The 24390-nt window shown below is 40.6% G+C and overlaps 1 protein-coding gene across 1 annotated transcript in view; it reads left to right on the top strand.

Moving 5' to 3' along the window:
• Positions 1–7092: 7092 nt before the first annotated feature.
• CUL1 (cullin 1) overlaps positions 7093–24390 on the top strand; it is a 54363-nt gene continuing 37065 nt past the window's right edge. Inside the window, exons 1-2 of the mRNA XM_074900877.1 lie at positions 7093–7191; positions 22575–22867. Coding sequence (XP_074756978.1) covers positions 22728–22867 — 140 coding nt within the window. The 5' untranslated portion in view covers positions 7093–7191; positions 22575–22727. The remainder of the gene's footprint in view (positions 7192–22574; positions 22868–24390) is intronic.

The following is a 24390-nucleotide window of genomic DNA, read 5'->3' as shown; positions in this document are numbered from 1 at the left end:
ACAGTACAGGCAAAACCACATCTGCTGCCTCTCGCTAGTTCAAGCAATAGAGGTTCTTAGAGCTAGGAAGCAAACTGTGCTCAGCTCAAAAGCAGGAATAAAACCTTAAAATGGGAAACCATCACTTATGAGCTTAGCCAAACATTCTTGATCAAAACACTGAGGAAAATGGGTCTGACAGAAAAAGCAAGAGATGTTCAATACAGCCTTTACCAAATGCAAGTATTAATACTGCAATACAGTATCACACAGAAACAGCTAGGCATTAGTAGCAGTGATTGTCTTGCTCCCATAAGTCTGTACTGTCAAAGTGGCCAATAATTGGCAGACCTGATGCCACTCATTAAGACCAAACTCATTAAGAGCAAACCAGCACAGAAGTAGCTGATACCACTTAAAGACTTAATCTCTGTTTTGCTTTGTTTTGAGACTCTCTGTCTGACACTAGGCGTAGAAACTGAAAGACATGAGAGGAGAATATTTTGTGGTTCTGGAGAATAATGTATATCAAAAATAAAGATTACAGCCAGTGTATATACACCTTACATCAGCCTTCATAATACTGCTTTCTCTTAGCACTCATGACAATCCTTGCTGGTTTTGGCAAATATATTAGCTTTAAAAAAAAAAAAAAAAAAGACAGGTGTAGCTTAGTAATATCAAACTCTTAGCAAATTTGAACCTACAGGCAGGAAGTCCCACCTCTCAGCTGCAAGGTATAATAGCTCCCCACTCTTTTTCACTTCTACAAAGCACAGTAAGGCTCATGCTAGTATAATCAAAGCCTAGTGCTACCTGGGAAGAGCATTCTCCTGTTAAGTGAGGCAAATGTATAGATTCCCTTAGAAGAAGAAAAAAATTAGAACAATAGTCTCACTCTGATAGACAAGAGAGCAGAACTCAGTTTCTAGTACTTATAGACAAACTTTCAGGTCAAATGAAATTCTTTGTGTCAAACAAACTGAAGATTTAGGAGGAGAAAGGGGACAGAAAAGGGAAGGAAAGAAGGACATAGAGTTCTTTCAGCTGGAGAAAAAAAAAACCACAATCATCCACACAGAACTCCTCCCAGAAAAGAAAATTATTTCTAAGAATTTCATCAAAAAGAGGTAATTCAAAGCATTCTGCCTTGAATTGGCTAATGCTAGGTTCAAATACAAAATGCTTACAGGGCCTAGAAAGAGTAAGACTTCCAAGAAACCAGTTTGGTTAGGTAATGGGCAAAACCGTCCTGTTTCACGTGGAATAGAGAACAGTTTTCATTGGCTTCTAGTGGTAATTGTGATGACACTAGATACAAAAGAAAGCTTAGCAACATCCTTTTAAGGACAAAAGCAGCAGGCAAATGTTTTAAGCTGCTTTCTGAAGGTAGAATAATACCATTGTGAAAATACAGCTCACAAGAATGTGTGAGATACATAGAAAATCTCTTCTGGTACATGCTTTTGATACACAAAAAGACTGAAAGTTGGCCTCTGAATCTCACAAATATTTGGAAACAGTATCTGCTATTGACACTTGAGGACATATGACTGAGTACCCAGTATTCTGCCTACAAAGATGAAAAAAACCCACGCATTAAGGGGTCCTTATTCACTGTGTAAATGCAATGTATCCAGAAAACCCTGCGCCCCTTTACCAGGTTGCAAGACAAATGTCAAACATGCTGTTCTGACATGTAGCAAGAAAAATCTTTACTCAGGCATGCATCTAACGTATATCACACAACCTCCCTAGAAGTTTGACTGATCACCTTTTGCTGAACCTCATTATTTTCACTCAGGCATTCTCACGCTTTGGAATAGATTTTTATGTGTGTGAGCAGTGTACAACACATAACGGTCACTTCAGTTTAAATCCATCACACTGATGTAAGGCTTGCTTCCCAGTACAAAAAATTCCAGAGCTGAGGGCATCTCTCAGCTATAGCCATACCTTCTAAAAATATTACCTGTGAAATTTTGGCTTTCGGGCTCCAAAAAATGGATTTGAGAGCAAGTCTAATATCATATGACTCTATTAAAATTTCTGAGGAGCCTTCATCAGTTCTCAAGGAAGAAGGACAGTGAAGAAAGTGTGCTGTACTCACATGACTGTTTGGAAACAAGTGTAAAAAAGGCTTCCAGACATCCACCCTTCCTCATGGCAGATGTAGGTGTGTGAGTCAGAGTTGGTGGTGCTGCCTGCCCCTGCAGAGAACTAAAATTGCTTTTGGGCTGTGGGAATTCTTTACCTAGGGGTCTGAGTATTTCAGTTACACCACTGACAGGGTCTCCCAGTCAGGTATGTAATAGCCTCCACCCTGGTGCTCCAGGAGTCCCTTTCCACAACAAAGGAAAATACTGTAATATGCTGGCATCAAATTTGATAAAAACCCGTAGACTTAAAGCAGATGCTAGCAGGCCCACCATCATCAATGTGTTTAATGAATTTATATATGAAGTAGAAGTCTAATTTGTATATCTGACTTCTTCAACAAATCACCAAATCCCTAACTCTCTCAGGCTGTATCTATCCGGCACGTTGTTGCGGAAAAACAAAACAAAAAAAATCCCCTCTAACTGAGTTTAGGAAACACCACTCAAGCTTTTTTGCATGTTTACCGGGAGATTTATCAGGCTAGGGAGGGCAGTTGCAGTCCCCTACCCACTAGCACTGCCAGATGCAATGGGAATGCTCTGGTTGCACATCTCCAACTCACATGCACAGCAAAGTCTGTGCCATCAGCTTAGCGTTAAGGCTGCTCTCAAGTGACTTTTTCAGACTGGTAGCTTGCTAAATCTCCTCCTTCTCTACCTTGCTTGCTTATCTTGATAACCTCTTTCAAATTAAGCAGATCCCATTTAACAAATTCATTTTAGTTTCTCAGGCCTTCCCTTCAGAGTACCACTCTCCCAGATCTTTCAAAGTGCAAGATTATTAGTTAAAGCTGTGCATATCTGGTGATTTTCTGTATCTAGATGTATTCCGAAGGCCAAATTATGCATTAAGAACTTATTCTTGCAGTTCTATTATATTATTGCCCCAAACAAATCATATTAACGTTTTCTTAGTCCCCACAACATCTGAAAAATTTTCCTGGCAGAAAGTAAATAGTGGTCTCCCTTCATTGCTTTCACTGACTAGGTTATAAACAGCATTGGATTAAGTAACCTAGATGAAAATAACATTAGTTAACATTCTCATACCTTTAAGAAGTCATATGTGCAAATCAGACTTTTACTTCCTGAATAAATTTGTTAAACACATTGAGGATTGAAAACATTCGGTAGTTACATTTAGTTACATTTTGTAATGTAACTTTAAAACTCTGCTATAATTCATCAACTACATGTATTTTAGTTAGTGAAAAGCACATTGATCAGTGTAAGCGTAACTCCTGTACTTTAACAGAAGTCGTAGTGCAATGTTTTGTATTTAGAATAGTTTTGGGAGAGGTCTTTGAGTGAGACTTTAAGAAGTCATTCTCATTTTGTGAGCCCACTGGGCGTAACTGAAGGAGTTCAAAATACTGAGTACCTTACCACTGCTTAAAAAGTATGAATACACTTGGGAATCTCTGTAGCATAGTCTTTACACTTTCAGGACAGATACAAGCCTAGCAGTGACCTCTCTGCTGCTATCTGCCCTCTCATCATGTATTCTCTATGAACAGCAGTAACACTCTCAGCGTCTCATAGAACTTTGCATCCAGGCTAGCTACTGTCATACAGTAGCTTTATCTAGTTCTTCAAAATTATGATTTACAAGTTGGATTCTAGTACAGTGGTGTGATTTTTTTTTTTTTTCTTTTCTTTTGGGTCAGTATCATAATGAAAGAAATATTTGTTTAAATTCAAGCTGGCTGTAGTTTATAGAACATCATCATGTGGTGTGTTTGACCTCATTCATTACTTTTGCATATCTTAGAGTCAGTAAATTCCAAAGAGCGGATTTGTCATGTTGTCTGGCTAAACACTTTTGCAATATTGCCTCTCTGTTCTTTTTTTTTTTTTTTTTTTTTTTACTTTGCCAGCCTGAGTCACTGGTGCACTGGCAGCACAAGGGAACTCATATTTATTAAGAATGTGGCAAAAATACGCGGTTATCATCTACCCTTATCCCATCCCCCTGGCCATATTGAAGGGGCTGATACAATTCTGTAGATGTAACTAGCAAGGAAAGTGTCCCTCCCCAGCCAGCCAGCCTCCTGACAGTAGTAATGAACTAGCAGCTGCTGCTAGTGTGGCTCTGTCTTTGAATGACTCAGGCTTTTCCTCTTTGCCAAGGAAGCATCCACAGCAGTCATTGTCATGATAATTTTCTTGCTTGGTGTGTGCTGATTCATTGCTGATGCAACAAGTGTGAAACTTACAAGTTAGTTTCAAAACAGACCCCTCTGAGCAGCACTGCGAACTCACTTCCATAAAAAGAGTAGCTTTCTCTCATGAAGTCTGTCCTTGAAATTTTGGCTGTCTCAATCTCTAGGGGAAGCTCCTCTTCTTTCATGCAAAGTACATTGATTCCTTTGGACAATTTAAAATGCATTAGCCATCCTGCTATGAGTAATTTGGTAGTATTTATTTTGGCATTCGATTCCCTTTTCTCTCTGTGACCACTGATCCTGATACTGGAATTCTTTCAATGGATGTATGGATGAGCCATGTCTAAATTGTCTTGCGAGGATTTTTTCATGGCCTATCTTTTCAGAGTGCCAACCAAGCTCCCACCATCACCAATAAAATTGGAGAACTGTGCCTTGCTCTTTAAAGTGTATGCAAATCATAATGCAACCCTAGGGGAAAAAAAGAAACAAACCTTCAACACTCCAAACTGTCAGATCTCAAGCTTGCACTGCAGTTAATCACTAAAGCAAAAAAAACAGTCTATTGAAAGATGGTGCTAATTCAGACCTTCCTTCTCCCCGTATTTTCTTCCCTTCCTGTAATTTTTCTTCCACTTTCCTTGCTTATCCATGGCTCTACGGTTGTCTTGTTTTAGGATTTTAAAACAATGATGGCTTTACATCTGTGTAAATACAACTGCTGTAAAATACAGCATTAAAACTTACTTCCCAAAACTGAAAAATAAATCCTCACTTTTTATGATCAGACCATCCTCCTTTGGATTTGGTTCCTGCCTTCCACAGACTATTTTGTTTGCCCTCACCCTCCCCAGTCTTTAACACACCATTCAGAAGTGGCCACGCTGATGCAGCATCCAGCATGACTAACACAAACTCTCCTCTAGTAAAACTCATGTATGTTAGCAAGCCAGAAATTTAGTCATGCCTAGAAACGGTATTTGCAAAGTATGTCTAGATGGGCAAAATTAATATAAGCGTTGTGATGCCACCCAGCCGGCTGAGACAGTGTCCCTGCTATACATTAAAACCACTTCCTCAGACAGTGCTTTTCAGGTGCTTAGCTGGCACTGTTTCATTAGAACTCTGTCAATGACTGTGCTTGCGTCAACTTCAGTAGGCTGTGTTGTAGTAATGGTTATTATACAGGGAAATAATTTTTCAAGCACCTAGGTGACTAAGGACTATTAGCTTTGAGAAGGGCAATTTTCAAAAATGGTATACAGCTGGTGGAACCAGGATGCGAGTGAAGCATTTTGCAGAGCAGAGAATTCTTCTGCTTCTTCCTAATGCTTCCCTGTTTCTCTTTCCTATGAAGCTACTGCATTTCCTGGGTTGAACTCTTTATACTAGTGTAATGGATAAGAACTTTTTATGACCTCATTTCAAATGTTTTCTAGTATAATTCAGATCAGAATCTGAATTCATCTCAACAGAGAAAATCAGCATGGTTTGTGAGAGTACAGTACAGAGAACCTCAACAAAGCACAATGCCATGGATAGATATGCAAACCTCATTCTTTTCCTTTGCAGCACAGCTGCAGCAATATAATTCCACAGTCCTTGTGAATAAGTAAGACAGGACTGACTCAAAAACACAACCTTCACAAAACCTGTCTTAATTTTGGTAGGATTTTGTATCATTGATATCATACTGTTGCAAAGAAAAATTAACTCCCATACTTGCTAGATGCATGAAAGTGATGAAAATGTGCTAGGAATTTTATATTATATCATATGCTAGGTATTTTTGCTTAAAATTGTTCAGAGATTGCAAACAGGTTCGTGTAACTACTTATCCCTAAAGAAGGCAAATACCTTTCACACATCTTCCAACCAGCTCACAGATGAACAATAAAGCTTATTTCAATTTCTATCCCGTTCTTTTCTCTGCAATGGTTTTCCGAGTTGTTTTATGAACCTAAAATTCAGAGTTACATAAAGCTTTCCATCTATGTTCTTATGACAGCGGCACTTGAATCACCATCAAAGTTTTCAATGGGATGTTCACCTTAACTCTTGATGCGAGTAATTGAGAGCATGCCGGCTTGGTTTAACACTTGCTCGACAAGGACAAGCTGTTAAGGCAGAGCTGTACCATCCACTCGGGCTCGGAGACTGGGGATGGTGCAGCTCGGCATGTCCAGGACCCGCTAGAAACGCTCATTTCTCATTAAATACAAAAGCGGCTGCTTAGTTATGGGGAAGAGTCTTGTCACATCTAACGTTCTCATGCTGAAACACATGCGACAGCGCTTCTGGCACCGGACTAACTTGGGGGGGGTCGGAGCGCTGACCCCCCGGGGCCGGGAAAGGGGCCCGCTGGCCGAGGAGATGGCGGTCGGCCTCCCGCCGCCGGCGGGCAGGCTCCGCGCAGGGGCCGAGCCCCCCAGCGCCGTTAACCGCGGCTAGCGGCCGGGCCGGGCCCCGACCTGCCCCAGCTCTTCTGTCGCGGGGACAAGGGAGGCAGCAGCCGAGGAGGCGGCCAGACTCAGGTCGCCCCGAGCTTTCCCGGCCCCGCCGGCGGTGCTGCGGCCCCGGTCCCCTCCCTACGCAGCGCCCCTCGCCCGCCTTCAGGGGAGGGGAGGGGAGGAAAGGAGGGAGGGAGCGGGCGGGCAGTCCCTCCCGGCGCGGGCAGCCGCAGGCCCGGGTCCGGGTCCGGGTCCGGGTCCCCGCGGGGCCTTCCCCGCGCCGTGAGCCGGGGCGGGGCGGGCGGCGAGGGGTGGTGCCTCCGCGCTCCCCGGGCCGCGCTTTGGGGAAGAGGAGGAGGAGGCGGCGGCAGATCCGGGCCTGGCGGAGGCGGAAGGGGCGGGCGGACGCGGCCTGACTCTGCGGGACGCGCGATGCTGGTGAGTGCGGGGAGGCCGCGGCGTTGTGTCGCAGCGAGGCCGGGCCCGGCCCGGCCCGGGAGGAGGCGGCGGCCGCCCCGCCGGGCTGAGGCCGTGCGGGCCTGGCGGAGCGGGGCCCGGCACTGAGTCACGCTGCGGGGAGCGGGGGAAGGGGAGGCCAGGCCCGGCCTGCCCGCCCTGCCCGCCCGCCCGCCTTTCTTCTCCCGGGCGCGCACCTGGCTCCGGAGCGAGGGAGGCGGCGGGAGCCGTTGTCCGGCCCGCTGGCAGCGCCGGCCCCGGGAGCCGCGGGCCGGGTCGGAGCGGGGAGGCGGCGAACTGCGCACTCGGAATGCGTCGCCCCCGTTGGGGCGCGGAAGCCCGCCCCGCCGGCTGCCCCGGCCCCGCCGGATCTGTGTGCCGGCCGGCCGGCCTGCCCGCACCCTCCCTCCCTCCCCAGCCTGGCCCACCCTTCCGCCTCCCTGCCGCCCCCCGTGACGGCGGCCCCTGCCTGGCCGGGCCCCCTCGGTGGCAGCCCCTGCCTTTCCCTCCCGCCCCGCGGGCTCTCGGGCCCGGCCTCCCGCAGCCCGGCGCCCTCGCTCTGTCCACCCCAGCCTTGCCAGGCCCGGCTCGTCCCAGGCCTCTGCTCTCTTCTCCCTCTGAGCTTTTGCCCGTAACCTCACTGGGCACTGTTTTCGTGTGTTCGCCTGCCTTCTGTCCTTCTCTGTGCTGCCTCCCTTCACCCTCTTGTATCCCAGCCAGCCCCAGAACCCTGGTGACACCCAGGTCGGTCTAGGAGCTGTTTGGTTGTACCTAGAGAAATTCCCCGTTACCATCGTGGCTGCCGGGGGATATTTCCCACAGCTCCTCCTTGTCACCTTCTCCAGGTTTCTCTCACTGTCAAGGACTGTACACCAGACTTCCCCTTGTTGCCACCTACTGTGGTGGCCTTCCCAGAGAAGGTGCCCCCTGTAACCTTTTAGCTGTCTGTCTGTGCATTTGTTGCCTCCATCCAGGTGACTGGTCCTGCATTTTTTTGTCGTTGCAAATAGGTACCTCATTTGTTTCCCAGTAACTTTGCCACTGAAGGCTAACTGTGTCCTTACTGGGATCCTTTTCCCATCCTATTTCCTCTTCAGGTTACATTCCATCACCATCATTATCCCCCTATTATCTTTCCCCTTTCAGGTTTGTTCCTTCCAGTAACTGTTTCCTTCACCATGGGTTTTTGCCCTTACGATCTTACTTTTCTGTCATTAAAACCTTCCCTGTGATCTCACCTAATACTCTTTTCTTTCCACATACTCCTTTGCTTTGTAGACTCACATGCTGTCTCCCCCACTTTGTATTTAAATTCTCCGGCTGTGCCTTTGAGGAGAAAGGAATTTAACCCTAGGTTATCTGTATACTTGCCAGTCAGCACTAAGACGACACAGATTACTTGCTTATTTTACCTTATTTTGTTTTCATTTGTTTTGTTACTGACTTCCTCAACAGCCTTTCCCCCAGTATGTGTGTTCATATATAATCATATACCTCCCCTGTAATACACACACTTACCCTGATGCTAGTCCGGGGGAAAAAAAAAAGTCTGTCTTGGAAATCCTTTTGACAGGACTGAGAGGAATGGTCTGTGGGGACCAGAAACACCTGGTGGTCGTCTAACTTAAATTAGGCCAAATATTGTTTGTAATACCATATTGTGAATTGGTGCTTAGTTGATACAGAGTGTGATTGGGATGCCTCCTCTTTCTGGAAGTAGTAAGATCATTCATAGGTGCCATGGTATGTGGTTTTTACTCCAGAGATGCTGACAGTGAACTGCTGTAATGTGTATTGATGGTTAGATGTCTGGGTTGTATTGACACTTTGTGTCTCTGCTGGTGACTCTACTTAGAAGTCTTTTTGCTCTGGTTTGCAACTTCTGTTGTTTCTCAGTATTTGTTGCCCAACTTCTTATTTTATGTCTGTCTTAGTTGCTTTGGTTCTTAAGATTGGTTACATTTCAGAGTCATATCATCACCATGTATTTGAGGTGCCAATGAAACACTGGGCATAGCTGTCCCATGGAGGCATGTGGAGCACATTTGATCTTGGGAGTAATTTATACACCTAATTCTAGAATCCAGGTTCGGTGCCTAATGTTAACAGCTTCTTATTTTCAGCTGAGTACACGCAGATACTAGTAACTTGACAACAGCTCAGAGCAACTGAACTAGGCTTCTGATCTGAATTATCCCTCTGGAGGAAACTTTCCATTGCCTTTCTAGGGATCATGTAGAGAACTGTTCCTTAGTTTAGGCACCTAAATTAGGTATATGCACCCCACTCCTTGGCTGACAAAATAGTTGTGCTGGTTTAACTAAATGATTCTTCTTCCACCTTAGTCCTTTTTTACACTGGTTTGAACTTGTCTTATAACTTAGGCCTGTTACTTAGAGTGTCGGCATGAGAAAATTGCAGTGCTTTAATTTAAACAAATTAATATAAGCTAAATTGATGCATACCCTTATTTGGATACTCATTTGGGAATGACTTTTTGAATTTAGCTTATTCATAGACTTGGTGGAGGGTCTTACATTCTAGCTGTATTGTTACGAAAACAATGCTGAGCCTTTTGAGAAAGTTATCTCGGATATTCAGCTTAAAAAGTGGTTTCTTGCAACTTATATGTTAAGATCTCCAACTACTGCTGGTTTATCCATTGCATTTCTAAAGTAGTGCCCGGTTTTGTGCAGTCACAATTATTTCAGTAGGGCCCAGCTTAATAATGAGTCACATCCTGGGTGCCAGTGGTTGCATGAGTTGGGTTTACCAGGAGTCTCCTCTCTTGGTGTTGAAGTCTGTTTGTTTTTTTAAAAAAAAAATTCCTAGTGGATGAAACAGCTTTAAGGGTGTCCTACTTGCACATATACCTCTCTCAACATCAAAAATTTCTGTCATGAATGTGAAGTGAGGGGGGTATTCTGATAAGAGGTTGTCAGCGTGTTACAGGTGGATACTGATGTCATGCGTACTACACTTTTCAACCAGGATTTTCTAATTTATTGAGGGTGGAATCAGATTAAAGTGTAAGGTGGCTGGATCAGTGCTGCTGTTCAACAGCAGGGCTATGCAGTTATACTTCATGTGCTGTCCAACAGAGTCTGTCAGTGCGCATCAGGAGGAAAACAGGGCAGGTGTCCCACATGGATGGGCTTGCCAGGAGGATGTGCACAGGCAGTCCCAGCAGCCTGCAGGTTGATAAAGCCTTCCTGCTGCACAGAGCTGGAAGAAAGAAGAGTGTGGAAAATTTGGTCTTGGAAGGTCAGCATGTGCTTTAGGTATGCATAAACTTGCTTTAAATGAACTAGTTAGGTGCTAGCGTTGGTTTTTTTGGCAAGAGTAAACTAATAAAAACTCTTTATTTACTGTCTTTTTCCAGATAATCTCCATATAGAGAAGTGATTGTTGGAACCAACGTTTAGAGGCCTAGATAAAAGTTGTAACCTATACAGCATGCAAACTTAAAGCAGTTTTGTTGTGTTTTTTTAAAAATTTGTTATGAAGACCACTAAGTTTCTCTTACTTGTTAAAGGATAATTTTCAGTAAGGAAAAGGCAAGAAAATGTAATGGTTGGAAAATTATAGAGAGCTGTTGAGCTTGCCTACATAAATAACTTGCTAGTTTATTATAGGAATTGTAGGTTTTTCAGCGGAAGAACTCCTACAAATTGACTATTAATGTTTCTACAATATTGCAGTTCAGACCTGTTACAGACATGACTTGGTAATAAAATTGTCCTGAGCTGACGTGCCCTGCTGTAGTGCTGTAACTTGTAGCCTTTAACATAACTACAGAGATGGATCACTGTCAGATTTATTTGTTGTCCAGCATCAGTAGTTATATGAGGTTAAATCAGGGAATAGTTGCAGTACAACTGCTGGGAAAACACTAGTTTAGGAAATAATGTGTCCCCCAGTGGGTAATTTTCTCACCGTTTTTTCTTTACCCAGAGAACCTCCGATGCCACAACACTGAACTGCTTTATGTTACTGCCTCGCCTCTTAAAAATGATGCAGGTCAAAGTCAAATATATTTTTTTAAATAAACCAAGCGTTTATTACGTTCCACTTTATTTAATGTAACATTTTTCAAATCCCTCTTCATCTGTGAATCTTGAAAAAAATGAATAAAGGCTACTGTGAAAATAGGAGAGTATTTATTCCATTTTGCACTTCAGGAAACTGGTATAAAGTTTTATGTAAATTTTTACTAGAGTTGGTATCTCTTGTTCTTTATCCTCAAGATTACCCTACCTTCTTTGCCAGTTATATCCTGGACTTGTAAAAAGGAGCACGACCAGCAGGTTGAGGGAGGTGATTCTTGCCCTCTCTTCTGCTCTCCTAAGATCCCCACCTGGAGAACTGCATCCAGCTCTGGGGCCCCCCAAACAAGACAGACGTGGACCTGTTGGAGCAGGTCCAGAGGAGGCCTCAAAAATGATCAGATGGCTGGAACACCTCTCCTATGAAGAAAGGCTGAGAGAGGGATGGGTTGTTCAACCTGGAGAGAAGGATCCAGGGAAACCTTATTACAGCCTTTCTGCATATGAAGGGGACTTATAAGAAAGATGGTGAGAGACTTTTTATCAGGGCATGTGATGACAGAACAATGGGCAACTAGTTTTAAAAAGCTTTAAACTCAAAGAAGATAGATTTAGATTGTACTTGAGGAAGAGTTTCTTGTTATGAGGGTGGTGAGATACTGGACCAGGTTGCCGAGAGAAGTGGCTGCCCCCTCCCTAGCAGTGTTCAAGGCCAGGTTGGACGGGGCTTTGGGCAACCTGGGCTGGTGGAAGGTGTCCCTGCCCATGGCAGGGGAGTGGAACTGGGTGATCTTTGAAGGTCCCTTCCAACCCAAACCATTCTAGGATTCTTGAATAAACATTGTAACTTTGATGTGATGTTCTTCCAAAAACTCAGGAGAAAATTGTTACCTCTTTTTCTTGCCCCTCCAAACCCCCCTAGTTTTGGAGTCAGGATGTTCACTGCTGTAGCTTGGTCTCACAGGTATGAGGCATTGCTTGACATCAGTACTAAGAGTAAAGGATCAAATACATTTTCTCTGAGGTCTGTATAGTTAAACACTAGATTTGAATATCAGTTCAATACTGTTGACTTCTGCCTTTCTTTAAATTAGAAGTATGTAAAGGTGATATAAAATGCTCTTTGGATTTGATTTGCTCTAGTTAATATTGCTGTAGGTCTCAAACTTGGTGTTACTGTGAAGGAGAAGTTGAAACTTTTTACTCATATGTAAATGGTGAGGATCATGATTGAAAGTTTTTTCAGAGTGGGCAATTTCCCGCTCTGCTCTGGTAATGTACTGATTTTTTTGAAGATGGGCACATGCTTTTCCTCTCCCATTTTCATGGAACTAGTGGTTTTGCTCTAAGTCCCAGTTGTATTCATTAATGTACAAGGTAGACAAAAACTAATTTTGTTAATTTAAAGCAGGGAGCTACAAGAATTTGGATTATTAAGAATACAATTTCAGCCATAGCTGAACTTAGGAACTTCTTGTTTTGTATTTTTAACTTGCATCTGATGTAACTTGGCTTTTTGTTGCTCTGTGTGTTTAAGGTTGTACGATATCCTAATGTGAATTTGAGTTCAGAAGTAAGGCTGCTCGTGTGACCTTAGTTCATTCTATTTTGCTCTGTAATTTAAACTTAATTTCATATGTAAATTTGCAAGCTCTTCTCTGGAGACCGTCATCTGGAAGTTTTATATGAAGTTTGGAGGACTGAACCAAGGGTAAAAAAAAGGGTTATAGGAAATATTTTTTGTGGTGTTAGCTGATAGGCTTTCCATCTTGCTTTTCATGGTAATAATGTCATGGGCAAATGTTCTGCTTGCTTCTGGGTAGCCAAAGAAGAAATTTTTCACTGTACAATTGAAAATACTTTTTTTAAAATTTCTGAATTTTCTTAAGAAAACAGGTGGTCCTCTTACTGTGCTTTTTTCAGAGGTAACTTGGGAAAAGTTTTGTTATCTCTGAAAGTGTGCCTTTGTTAGAGTGCCATCAGTAATAGGAGTAGTATAAAATCAAAATATATGCTTAAGTAATTGATTTTTATTAGATTCTAATGCAGGTTTATCTTTAAAACTTAACAGTGCAAGCTATAACTCAACAAGAAGCAGGATTTAAGTGGCTGTTAGGTATGTGCATCAATTTTAACTTCTACAAAATTAAGCTAAACTCACTTCTGTACCAGGCACGCCTGTTGCAGTCATTGGAGGGCAAAGCTGATTAAATATTTGTTGAAAATTATACTGAATTTGTGGAACTTTTTGTGAGGTATAAATAAATAATATTCATAGTTGAACTAGAAAAATAATGTATGAATCCCTTTAGACTTTAATGAGAAAGTTCCTGTTCTTGCTGGCTATGAAAGTGAGTGTGTTTTGCTAATATTTAGGCATCTGGAATGAAATATATAGGAACTGTACTGTTCATCACTAACAGTGTTTGCGGCATTATACTGTAGTAGGAATCTTGACCACTAGCAGATACATCTGTACACTTACTGTAGAGCTGATTGTAAAAAAACCCCTCCAACCACCCCTGCCCCCCCCCCCCCCCCCAAAAAAAAAAAAAGGGGGGGGGGGGCAGCTTTCACAGAGTAGTGATTTTGTCACATGCAGGAATTGAATACAAGTAATTGCAACAGTCCTTGATTTGTAGACTGTGTTTAAAATATCGTAGTTGCAATCCGTGTTGCTTCTAAATGAAACATTAGCATGAAGGTGAATATAGGAGGAGGCTCTTCAGTATTTAAGCCATGTTCTTGTGGTATATTTGAACATCTGAAAATGTCAGACTGCTTGCAAGACAAATAGGTGTGACTGTAATCTTTATTTATAAATTGAAGTGGAAAACTGCATAGCCTTGATCAGTTGAGCCTTGCAAAAGTAACAAGATGGAAGCTGCTGTAAAATTAGCAAGCTGTTGGGAAGAAATTTCAGCCAAAATTGGTTTATGCTCATTAACGTTAGCACTTTTTAAGTTACTGATAAGAATCGCCACCTTCCAAAAGCTTGAGAAAACTTTCTGTAGAAACACTGCAGGTGAAAATTCCTGTTTGTGTCTAACAGGTCAGTACAAAAGTGTATGTTGCAGTGCACTAAGTGCTGTTACAACAGAGGGGGATTTGTGTTGGGTTTCAGAGGCCTGCCCTGTGGGTTCTGGCAGAGATCATGCTGTGTCTGAAGTGGACTATAAGACCATACCAAGATTTTCTTGATGGAGATCAGTAGGATCACAGTGTTTTAGCTTATTAATAAGTTGGATTTAGTTAAAGTTTTAATGATGGGAGCTTTTAGGAAAGCAGTTATGTGTAAGAATTGTCCTTGCAGGATCACTAAGGTCTCTAAACTGACCCAGGGTGTTCCAGAGTTTCCAGAGTCTTCAATGTGTGTTCCTGCTAAGTTGCATTTGATATGACTCCTCACTGCTATAGCCTTTTTTTTTTTTTTTTTTTTTTCTTACCAAGAAAATAAGGTGTATTGTTCTGTCTTCTGCTTGGCATGTTGGCTATCTAACATTATGTTTTCATGGCTTGTCCTCCATCATTTCCTTTTCTGTATCTTCCTGGCTGACTGAAGAAATGTATCTTCATGTGCATTGTTCTTCGAGGCTTATGTGTATTTAGTTTTTATTGTGGTGGTGGATTTTTGTTTTCTTGTTTGTTGTTTTTTTTTTTTACACAGGTTGTATCTATATATGGTTTAAGCCAGAGAGAGAGTGGAAATACTCAACGCCCTTTGTCATCCTCCTCTTCAGTGTGCTCTTTTTGTAGTCTACAGCCTTCCTTTTTCCAGACTGTAAGAGCTGAACGTAATCAGTGTTTTAAGAAGCTGTGAAGCTTATTACTGCAGGCTCAGTTAAAAAAACACTGTAGGGTCTGCATCTTTGTGGAAAACCTGAGACCTCGGGTTAGAAAGGACATTTCCGTTTAGGAGCAGTCTGCAAACTTTGTACATAAGGATTACTTGAACAGCAAAAACATGAACTCTCTTGGAAGATGGCCAAACAAAACCTGAAAAGTTTTACCTGTATAGTAATATTAAGGCTATAGTCCCTTAGATTATTTGCAAAGTTGATGTTGATGCAGTAAGACTACCATGAAACTTTTCTTGTTGGCGGGATTGTTGGCCAAAGTTTACTTCAGCTTCAAGTGCAGAAGGGAGAGTTTGCTTGTATAGATACATCAGCAAACCTTATCTGGTCTAGACCTAGCCTCTGTTTATTAGGCAGCACATATACAGGGTTTTTTGGTTGGTTTGTATTAGCTATTGCATTACTGTAGTGAGATCTCTCTCAAAAGTTGGAGGAACTGTTTGCTCAAGGAAAACAAGGGTAAAGCTGAAATCAAGAAGTGAAGGAAGACTGTTAAAGAACTTATAAAAGAATAGGCAAAGAGAAGTGAAAAAGCGGCACATTCAAACTTGCTTGGTGTTCTTCTGAGGAAGTCATTTACGTTTTGGAAAAATCCTTGTAATCAGGCATCCAAATTAAAACCGTGTCAGTTAAAAAGGCTTTTAGTGAACATGTTCATGCATAATTTAAGTAAATAAGAAAGGTGTGAAAACTGCAATTCCAAGTTACTTCCATATATTCTTTTTAAATTTGAAAATAAAGGTGAATTTCAGTGTCTTTCTAGCTGTGGAGAACACATTCAGGCTTTTTATTTTCTCAACTGCCAGCTGTATCACTGACACAGGAAGTAATGTCAGGGTGTATTCCTTACAGCGCTTTAGTTATCATTGATCAGAGCTGTAACACATAGAGGAGGGCGTGTGGGAAGAACACTGAAACCCTGAATGAAGGCTTATCAGGGAGGTAAAGTAGCAACTGCTTAAACTCTACACCAAATTTACACAACTTGGTGTTAAACTGCTGGCAAATTAAGTATACTTGCTTCTACTCTAAACTGCTTTTTTTTTTTTTCTTTTTTTAAATGCTGCACAGAATGCTTTATACCACCCAAAGAGAACTTTTGGAAGGGAGAAGTGTATCCATGTGTATATCTGCCTTTTTCTCATAGGGAGATGAACTGAATTTAACTCTTAAAAATAAGATGAGCTAAAGCTTTTCACACTGCATGTAACTCAGTATTTTGTAATAATACAGGGGAACTGAACATTGTAAGTTGCATAATTTGCCCCTTAAATATCTTTGATGCTGAAAAGGGAGGAAAGATTCTAATAGTTCTCTTCTGGTACGGATATGATTTCTGGAATAACTTAAAATACTTCTGGACAGAAATGTCAGTGCTATAAAATGTTGAGTGCAGGACCGTGGCTCAACTAAGCTATAGTTTTGAGCTCATAATGGTAACCAACTGAAGTCCAATAAACAAAAAATAATTAATTTGTAGGTACATGGATATGAAAAGTCTCTTTGAAATAACAGATTGTGAGTGCAAGTGATTATAGGGACAAATAGAATTATTTCTCTTGTCTCTTTCCACTCCATCAAACATAAATGTGTGCTAGAATGGAGATTGCATCCTTTAGGATTCAAGAGACGTTTTTTAACCAGGAAGAAAATTTCCCAGAAATAGCTTATAAATTGTAAAGGCAAAAGAAGTAAAAAGTGAAAGCAAAGAGTATTTTTAGATGTCTCCTAACCCCGCCCCAGTGCTTATATCTGATTAGTCATGTAGATTGTATCTCACAGGCTAACTAGCAGTGGAGGGAGGTATATTGTTCTCAGCTCCATGCTTTGCATTTACGTGCCTTTTCAAAAGATGTGTGTTAGATGACTTCAAGGGGAATATTAAGTGTCGTTTGTAGGATGGATCACTTGCAGTGTCCTATCTGTGAAACTGTCCATATTTGGTAAGAGAGGATGTATGAATAATAAATTGACTTATTTGGTTGGAGAGGGGCATGGTTTATATTTTGGTATGTTTTGTATCAAGCCTAACACTGAAAACAATAGATGTGCCTTTCGATGCTTATAAGACAAAAACTTGCCAAATATTTTGATATGGTAGTACTTTAGGGTCACGTTAACTATAGCAGTTTTGAAATTTATGTGAGATGGAGTACAAACCAGCATCCAGTATCTTAAGTTGTTTTTAAAATAGTATAAGAACAAGCAAACAGCTTGTGTTAGGACAAAGGTAGTGTTTAATATGCTTCTGGTTTAGATTTTTGACAATAGTTTTTGTGTGCTTGTGTTGAATGGCATTGGTTCAATCAGTATTGCGTATCTTGGGTAAATAACCTTAATAGTTGCCTTGGGTCAGTGTGGAGGTAGTTGATACTTTGCTTGTAGTGGCCATGGTCACTGTAACAATTTTTTACAAAAGATGTCAAACTGCAGCCAGTGTCCAAATGAACTCGTACTGTGTTTTTGTTACTGGGATATTTGCTTTCAGTTTTAGATAATGGATTTGAGGCAGTGTACACAGGTGAAATTCTGACTTTTAATACACACTTGGAAACTTTGTAGCACTAAAGCTCTTTGCACTTATTTTTAATGGCATTCATTCTACCATAGTTTATTATTCCAACTTGCTTCTCTTCCCTAATGGGTTTGGTTTTAGTATGATTAAATCTGGTCACCTTAGTTCACGCTATTAGGCATGACAAGAATGTTCTCATGTTTGAAATTAGACAAGGGATATAAAATACTTGGAAATTACTAAGTCTAGGTCCTGTGCCTCTCTACTATGTGTTTAAAAAAAATGCTATTTGGGCTCTTCTATTGGCTGGAAAACAGCTCTGTACCTGTAAGTTCTTACTGGGCCAAGAAGCTGACAGTGTCAAATTCTATCTGTAACTATTCAAGTAAGCTATCTTGAAATCTGTAGTTCAGAAATAAGTGGTTGTGGGAGAACAATGGATGATGCACAAGCCTTGGAGCTGTGAGTCTGAAAGTTATATTGTATTAGGACATAAAAATTAGGTAGTCGCTCCAGCAGATGATTTGAGAAGCTGTAAATCTGGTGGGTTTTATTAAATTTTTTAGATGAAAGTAGGGTTAACTTTCAGATTTTTTGAGAGGCCTCATTTGGCATATGCATCATTTTACTCAGGTGAGATATCTGAAAGAAATACCATTTATTTTTAGATGATCAGTAAAAACAAAAACACTGTTTTCCAATGCAATGTGTTTCCTTGCATATGAGGTGTGTCATGTCGTGTCCCCCCCAGTAATGAAAATAGCATTTCCCTCTGTCTTTCAAGGCTGTTGTTCTAAAGTTTTGGCAAAATATTACCTCCTTTTGACAATTTTTGGGGGAAATAACAGTTTTGTTTGTCAATGTTTTCATTGTAGTGCTTGGATGCAGGGTTGAAAGGTAGGATGGCATTGCACACTGCATCAAATAGTGTATGTATCAGCTGGAAACTGCAGGGGTAATTATTTTTCATGTAAATATAGCTGGTCCTAAAGATATAATGAAGTCTGAGCAATCTGGTCCAGAGCTACGGAGCCGATGTTGCAACTCAGGCAGGTGGTCCTGTCCATGAAGCAGGTCATTGGCAAGTTTGATCTATTTGAGATAAAGTGCAGTGACTGTCAGTTCAAGACTGACTTGCCCTGACAACAGCACTTCAGAAGGTGAGAGATCTCACTGGTGTAAATGCTATGACTTGATATTGAGGTTTTAATTCACCTGTAGCAATTCATGGTTCTTGGGAGGACGCCTTGCTCTTGGCAGTTGTGCACAGACCAGGCACTGAGAAACAGAGGACTTATAAACTCTTTCTTCTCCCTCTTTATAAGTTTAGCAATTGGGGTGTTGGGTATGCGTACCTATGATGCAGTGTAACTACCGTGGACCAGATCTGACCTTTCAAAATTGTTTGCTTAGGAGAGATTTTCTGTGCATGAAGCACAAAAATAATTTTGAAAATGACACTTAACACTTTTCACGTGAAGTAGAATTTCATATTTTCACTGTGTGTTTGTGTATAACAACTGTGCTAAGTAACAAAGCCTTTTTTTACCCTCCCCATACGTGTAACACCATAGCTTAGTTTAAGTACAAATTTTTGCTTTCATAAATATGCTTTTGTAGTTATTTTTATGTAGTGAAACTTTACTCCTGTTAAGGTGATGTATTAATAATTACCTTTCTATTTTTCTGTACATGAATAAATCTGAAAAAAAAATACTAATAGTTTATATCATTATTCATCTATTGTTTATTTCCCAAGTGTCTTAACTAGTAACTAACTGAAAGAAGTAAATTACTTGAGTCCAAAAAGTTAGTGACATGACGCTATCATTCTGTATTCGTGTCTTTCATTGTGAAATTCAAACTGGAAGCCAGCCAAGGGATAGTGGAATTTATTGCTTATAAAGAATATTTCTGTTTAATGGACTGCATGAGAGAAAAATCAAAATTAAGTTCTTTCTCATTGCATTGTTTTTAATGGCTACATCCTGACTTAAATACAGAGGGTTACTTTAGGGGGAGGGGAGGGAAAATTAGTACAGTATGAATGAGGAACACTTTGAGTTTAAAAGATTCTGGGAAAAGGCAGTATTTGCAGATGCAACAGGGTACATAAAAACTAGGAGATGCTTAATTAGAGAAGAAAGTTAGATATTTCCATCGTCATAGAGTGGGAGACTCCATATCCACTGGGCAGCCAGATTGGAAGCCTGGCTGCCTCTTGCTGGCATCTGGAGCGATGTCTGAGAGCCCGTCCTGGCTGTTGCTGCTCTCTGCGGGCTGCCTGGGAGGGAACCTTGGCCCAGTTGTGTCCTGTTGTAACGGTTATGCTTTCTGCTAGCTAGCAAGGGGATCAGCCTTCTGTTAACAAACTTTTATAGAGCACTGAAGTATTTTGTATGAGTTACACCAAAAAATTTTTACTAAAATGCGCTCTAATTCTGGGCTGCTCACTTTTTGACCATTACTCTCTTATTGATCTGAAGTTGTCCTAGAGTTGTACATACATAACCATGCCTTCTCTTGCTTCTGTGGAGAGTTCAAATAGTACCTGATTTAAAGAATCAAAAAGTTTCGTTTCTTCTAGATTGTAAGCATTGACTTAATTTTCTTGCTTTGTATTGCAGTACTGACTTAGGATCATAGTCCAAGGTCATGGGTGCGTAATGTGCTCAGTGTTTCCCACAGTGGAGGCAAATGGCCACTCGTGAACCTTTGTTCTTTCTGACTTTTGTTGCTTGGTTGTGAAAGTCCGTCATTATTAGTACTGCAGCAGGTTCAATTTACAGAAATTAAAGAAGTTATATACAAACAAGGTATGATCTGTATTATACTTCAGCATGATGATGCATTATTCCCATATGTCTTTAATAACCAGTTTGCGGTAATTACAGAAACAAAATGTCAAGGCTGAATTTTAAGTGAATGTTTTATAAGATATATATTGATTGAATTCTTGTTTTTCCAGCTAATCTTCTAAGTAATTGTTGCTCATGTAAATAGAAAAATTAGCTACAGAAGCAGTTTTTCTGATTGAAGTGAGACAGTATTTGGTGCTTAGATTGACATAAAGAAAATACTTCCCAGTGTTTTTTACTTAGAGCTTGAGATTTAAACGCTAATGGGTGATAGATAGTAAAGGAATATGAGGAGCGGTAACTTCTGTGTTAATACAGCAAGACAGTCACTGACAAAAAACTGAAGAAATGTCTCTATCTTAGCTGTTCTTTTTAGGATTAAGGAGAAAAGGCAGAAGAGAAGCCCTACAGATAATTGGGTGGGGGTCAGGGAGGGTAAAACAGGTTACTTCATCTTTAAAACAATATGAAACATGGAGTGGAACCTGCAGTAGCCTAGAAGTAGCTGTGACAAAGCACCTATGACATACTGTAGATCCAGAAGGAATATCTTGCTTTTCTGCTGCTCAAAGGTCAAAAACAAGTAATCAGATTTATCAGTTATTGGCCTATACTGTCCTTGAAATTATGGAAGGGTTGATGTAAGCCTTGACTGGCAGGTTTATCATGAAGCTGTATTCTTGCCTGTAGATCATGGCAAAAAGTCATTGTGTTTCACTGTGGTTTCAGTATTTAACTGAATGGGCTCTAGGATACTGAATCACAGAATGGTTTGGGCTAGAAAGAACCTTTAAAGGTGTCTAGTCCAAGCCCCCTGCCATGGGCAGGGACGCCTTCCACTAGCCCAGGTTGCCCAAAGCCCCGTCCAACCTGGCCTTGAACACTGCCAGGGAGGGGGCAGCCACAGCTGCTCTGGGAAACCTGTTCCACTGTCTCACCACCCTCATGGTAAAAAAATTCTTCTCATATCCAGTCTAAATCTGCCCTCTTTCAATTTAAAACCATTGACCTGTCACTACAGTCCCTGGTAAAAAGTTTCTCCATCATTCTTGACAGCTCCTTTTATATATTGAAAGGCTGCAGTAAGAGTAAGTTGGTCCTGAATTAGTACAACTCTGTTAGTTGTGAGTTAATTTTTTAAATCATGTTACCTCCTTTGTAATTTTGGGGTATCTTCTTAATTTTGTTGCTGCAGTGGATGAGACATGTTAAAATTGCATGATATTTTTAAGGACTTGTGTAAAAATGGATCTTCTCTGCTTGATATCCTCAGTAGTCCATTCCAGGTGACTGCTTTCCTACTCTGTCATTTCACAAGGCTGATGAATTGATAACCATCTTTTCACTGCCTCACAAACTTTGTGCGCTTAAGCACTCGTGAGAGTAGTGCATGTTCTTAGTTTCTTATTCTTTCATTCACCATTCACAGAGTCTCCATTTTGTGCACTCCATCAGTTTTTCTTTCTTGTTGGGTATTCTCTTGCAGGTAAGATGACAATGAAGGAAGTGGTGTTCATTTATTTAGCAAATAAATTAATGTAAACATGCATTTAACAGATAGAAAAATTCTCTGCTCCTAAAATACCTCGAACCTTCAAGTTACTTGTAATAGAATCTGAAGTCTGGAGGAGTTATTGATAAGTGAAGGAAAATAGTTATTTTTACTATCTTCTGATTAATCTTGGATATCTATCAGGATGCTTGTTAAACAGTGAGTTACCAAAGAACCCTGAGTTGTTTGGAAATACTTGAGTTTTACTGTTGTATAGGCAGGAAACACTTCTTAGTAGGATAGTGTGCTGCTTGGGAAGATTTTTGCTGTTATGTTTTCTTATTAGCATTTTTTAGTTTTGTTGTCAGCAGCACTGACATAAGTACCTGCAGGCTTTGGACAGATCTGGGCACTAACAGTTGGATTTTGTAGTAGATTACTGAATTGTAAAATTATGTTCCTTGGTTCTAGTATTTCAGGTGTCAGTGGATTTCCCATCTGTGTAAATGAAAATGTTTCAGTGAAATCATTAGTTTTGTATCTTTTTTCTCTAGTGTGAATGTCATATAACGTGTATATTTTCTTTTTCTTTTGCAGATTATTTTCCTGGGAAACATTTCTCTTTGTATGTAAAGAATATCTCACTGAGTTGCTGCACCTGAGTTTAGAATGTTCCTTGACTTCTGATTCTGATGGAGGAATAACCAGATCTCAGACTGCTGCACTGGAAGACTTTACAGGAAATACAAAATGTCGTCGAATAGGAGTCAGAACCCGCATGGACTTAAACAGATTGGTCTTGACCAGATATGGGATGACCTAAGAGCTGGAATTCAACAGGTTTACACCAGACAAAGTATGGCAAAATCCAGATACATGGAACTCTACACGTATCCTAATACCTAAGCCAGTACTTTCGCTGTTACTAGATTGGAGATAGCTCTTTACTTTTCTAAACTCAAAATAACTATTTGACTTAGTGGCTTTTAAGAATGCTTTCATTTTGAAGATTAGCCTTTTCTATTTATTTGTTCTGGCAAATAAGCAGGTACATTCTGTTGTCTGGAAAACTGTTTTCATAATTGTGGATACCTCTGAATTTCAGGTTTGCTTACTATTATCTTTGACAGAGAAGATGTTTAAAGTGATTTTATTAATAGGTCTGTTTTGAGTCCACAATACACCAGAAGAAAACAGATACTCGTTTTCCTTTATATGTTAGTCTCTGGCATTATGCTCCAGATCTTACTGGCCATAATGTCTGGTTATCTGCAAAATTTTTCTCTTGTCAACCTCAGAGTAGTACTTTACTCTTGAGTTGGTTTTATCATTTTCCAGCTGGAGTGAAAATGTGCCCATCAGCTTGCATCAGAGAGCTATTGAAATTTTCCAGCTTGTCCCCATTCTGGCAGTTGTAAGATGCTAAAAGGGGGTTATATTCATCCTTGTATGTGTGTGCTGAAGTACTATTTGGAAGATTGTAGGAAACTTGTTTCTGTCAGGTAGCGTGTAAGGATCTTTTGTAACTAATTTGAAGGAGAGATGTGCCTCTTGCTGTATTATAGCTTCAGTGCTTCACTTCAGGACTTTGTTAGGAAAGTGAGAAATCCTTCTCTTATGTTTCATCTATAAAGTGGCATGTGAATGGATTTGGTGAGGAACCACCTCTGTTTTGCATCTGTTATTCTGTGTCCACTCTTGTAACCTTGTATTGCTCGGTACAATTAGCCTCACTTAAGAATATGGTGGTACAGTGAAGTGTGTAGACATGATAGAAGAAATGATGGCTGAATAAGTTTCCTCTATAAGTAGTTCTGCTATTTTTTCTTTATCCATTTTTAGAGGGTTTTTTTAATAAAAGTTATTGTTCTGTTACAAAAATTATTGTCTAAAGCTGTTAGCACTGATTTGAAACTGCGTAACAAATTTTAGTCTATGTTAATTCTTTTTGAAAGGACAGAGCTTTTATAAAAGAGGAGCTTGAAGGCTATAAAGTAATTAATTCTGTAGTTCTGTGGACTTTCTAAGGAGACAGAAAAGTTTGTTTTCTCAGAGTCGATGTGTAACTTTATCTGTGCCTGCAGAATCCATGCTCCTGGGAAAAGCCCTGAGCAGTCTGCTGAGTGTTTCTAGGATACTTCTCTAATAGTGATGGGAAGATTAAATAACGTTTGGTTTAGGGTGAGAACTTTTCATAAGACTCAAACTGACTGATTTCTTGCAGTGCTAGGTTCAGCATTGTTCTTAACTGAATGAAACAAGTCTGCAAAAGTTGAATGTCTGATAGAAATCTGACATGTAGTAGAATCTCTGAGAGAGTTTTTTTATTCCAAGTGCCTTTAATATATTCCTGTATGTGAGGTCTGTCAAGCAGGGCAGCTGAAGACTAAGTACTTATTGTAATGGTAATGTT

Source organism: Athene noctua, chromosome 2, assembly GCF_965140245.1.
Source record: "Athene noctua chromosome 2, bAthNoc1.hap1.1, whole genome shotgun sequence".
Classification (NCBI taxonomy): domain Eukaryota; kingdom Metazoa; phylum Chordata; class Aves; order Strigiformes; family Strigidae; genus Athene; species Athene noctua.
Note: the sequence above shows the minus strand (reverse complement) of the source record. Positions and strands in the feature narration are given on the sequence as shown.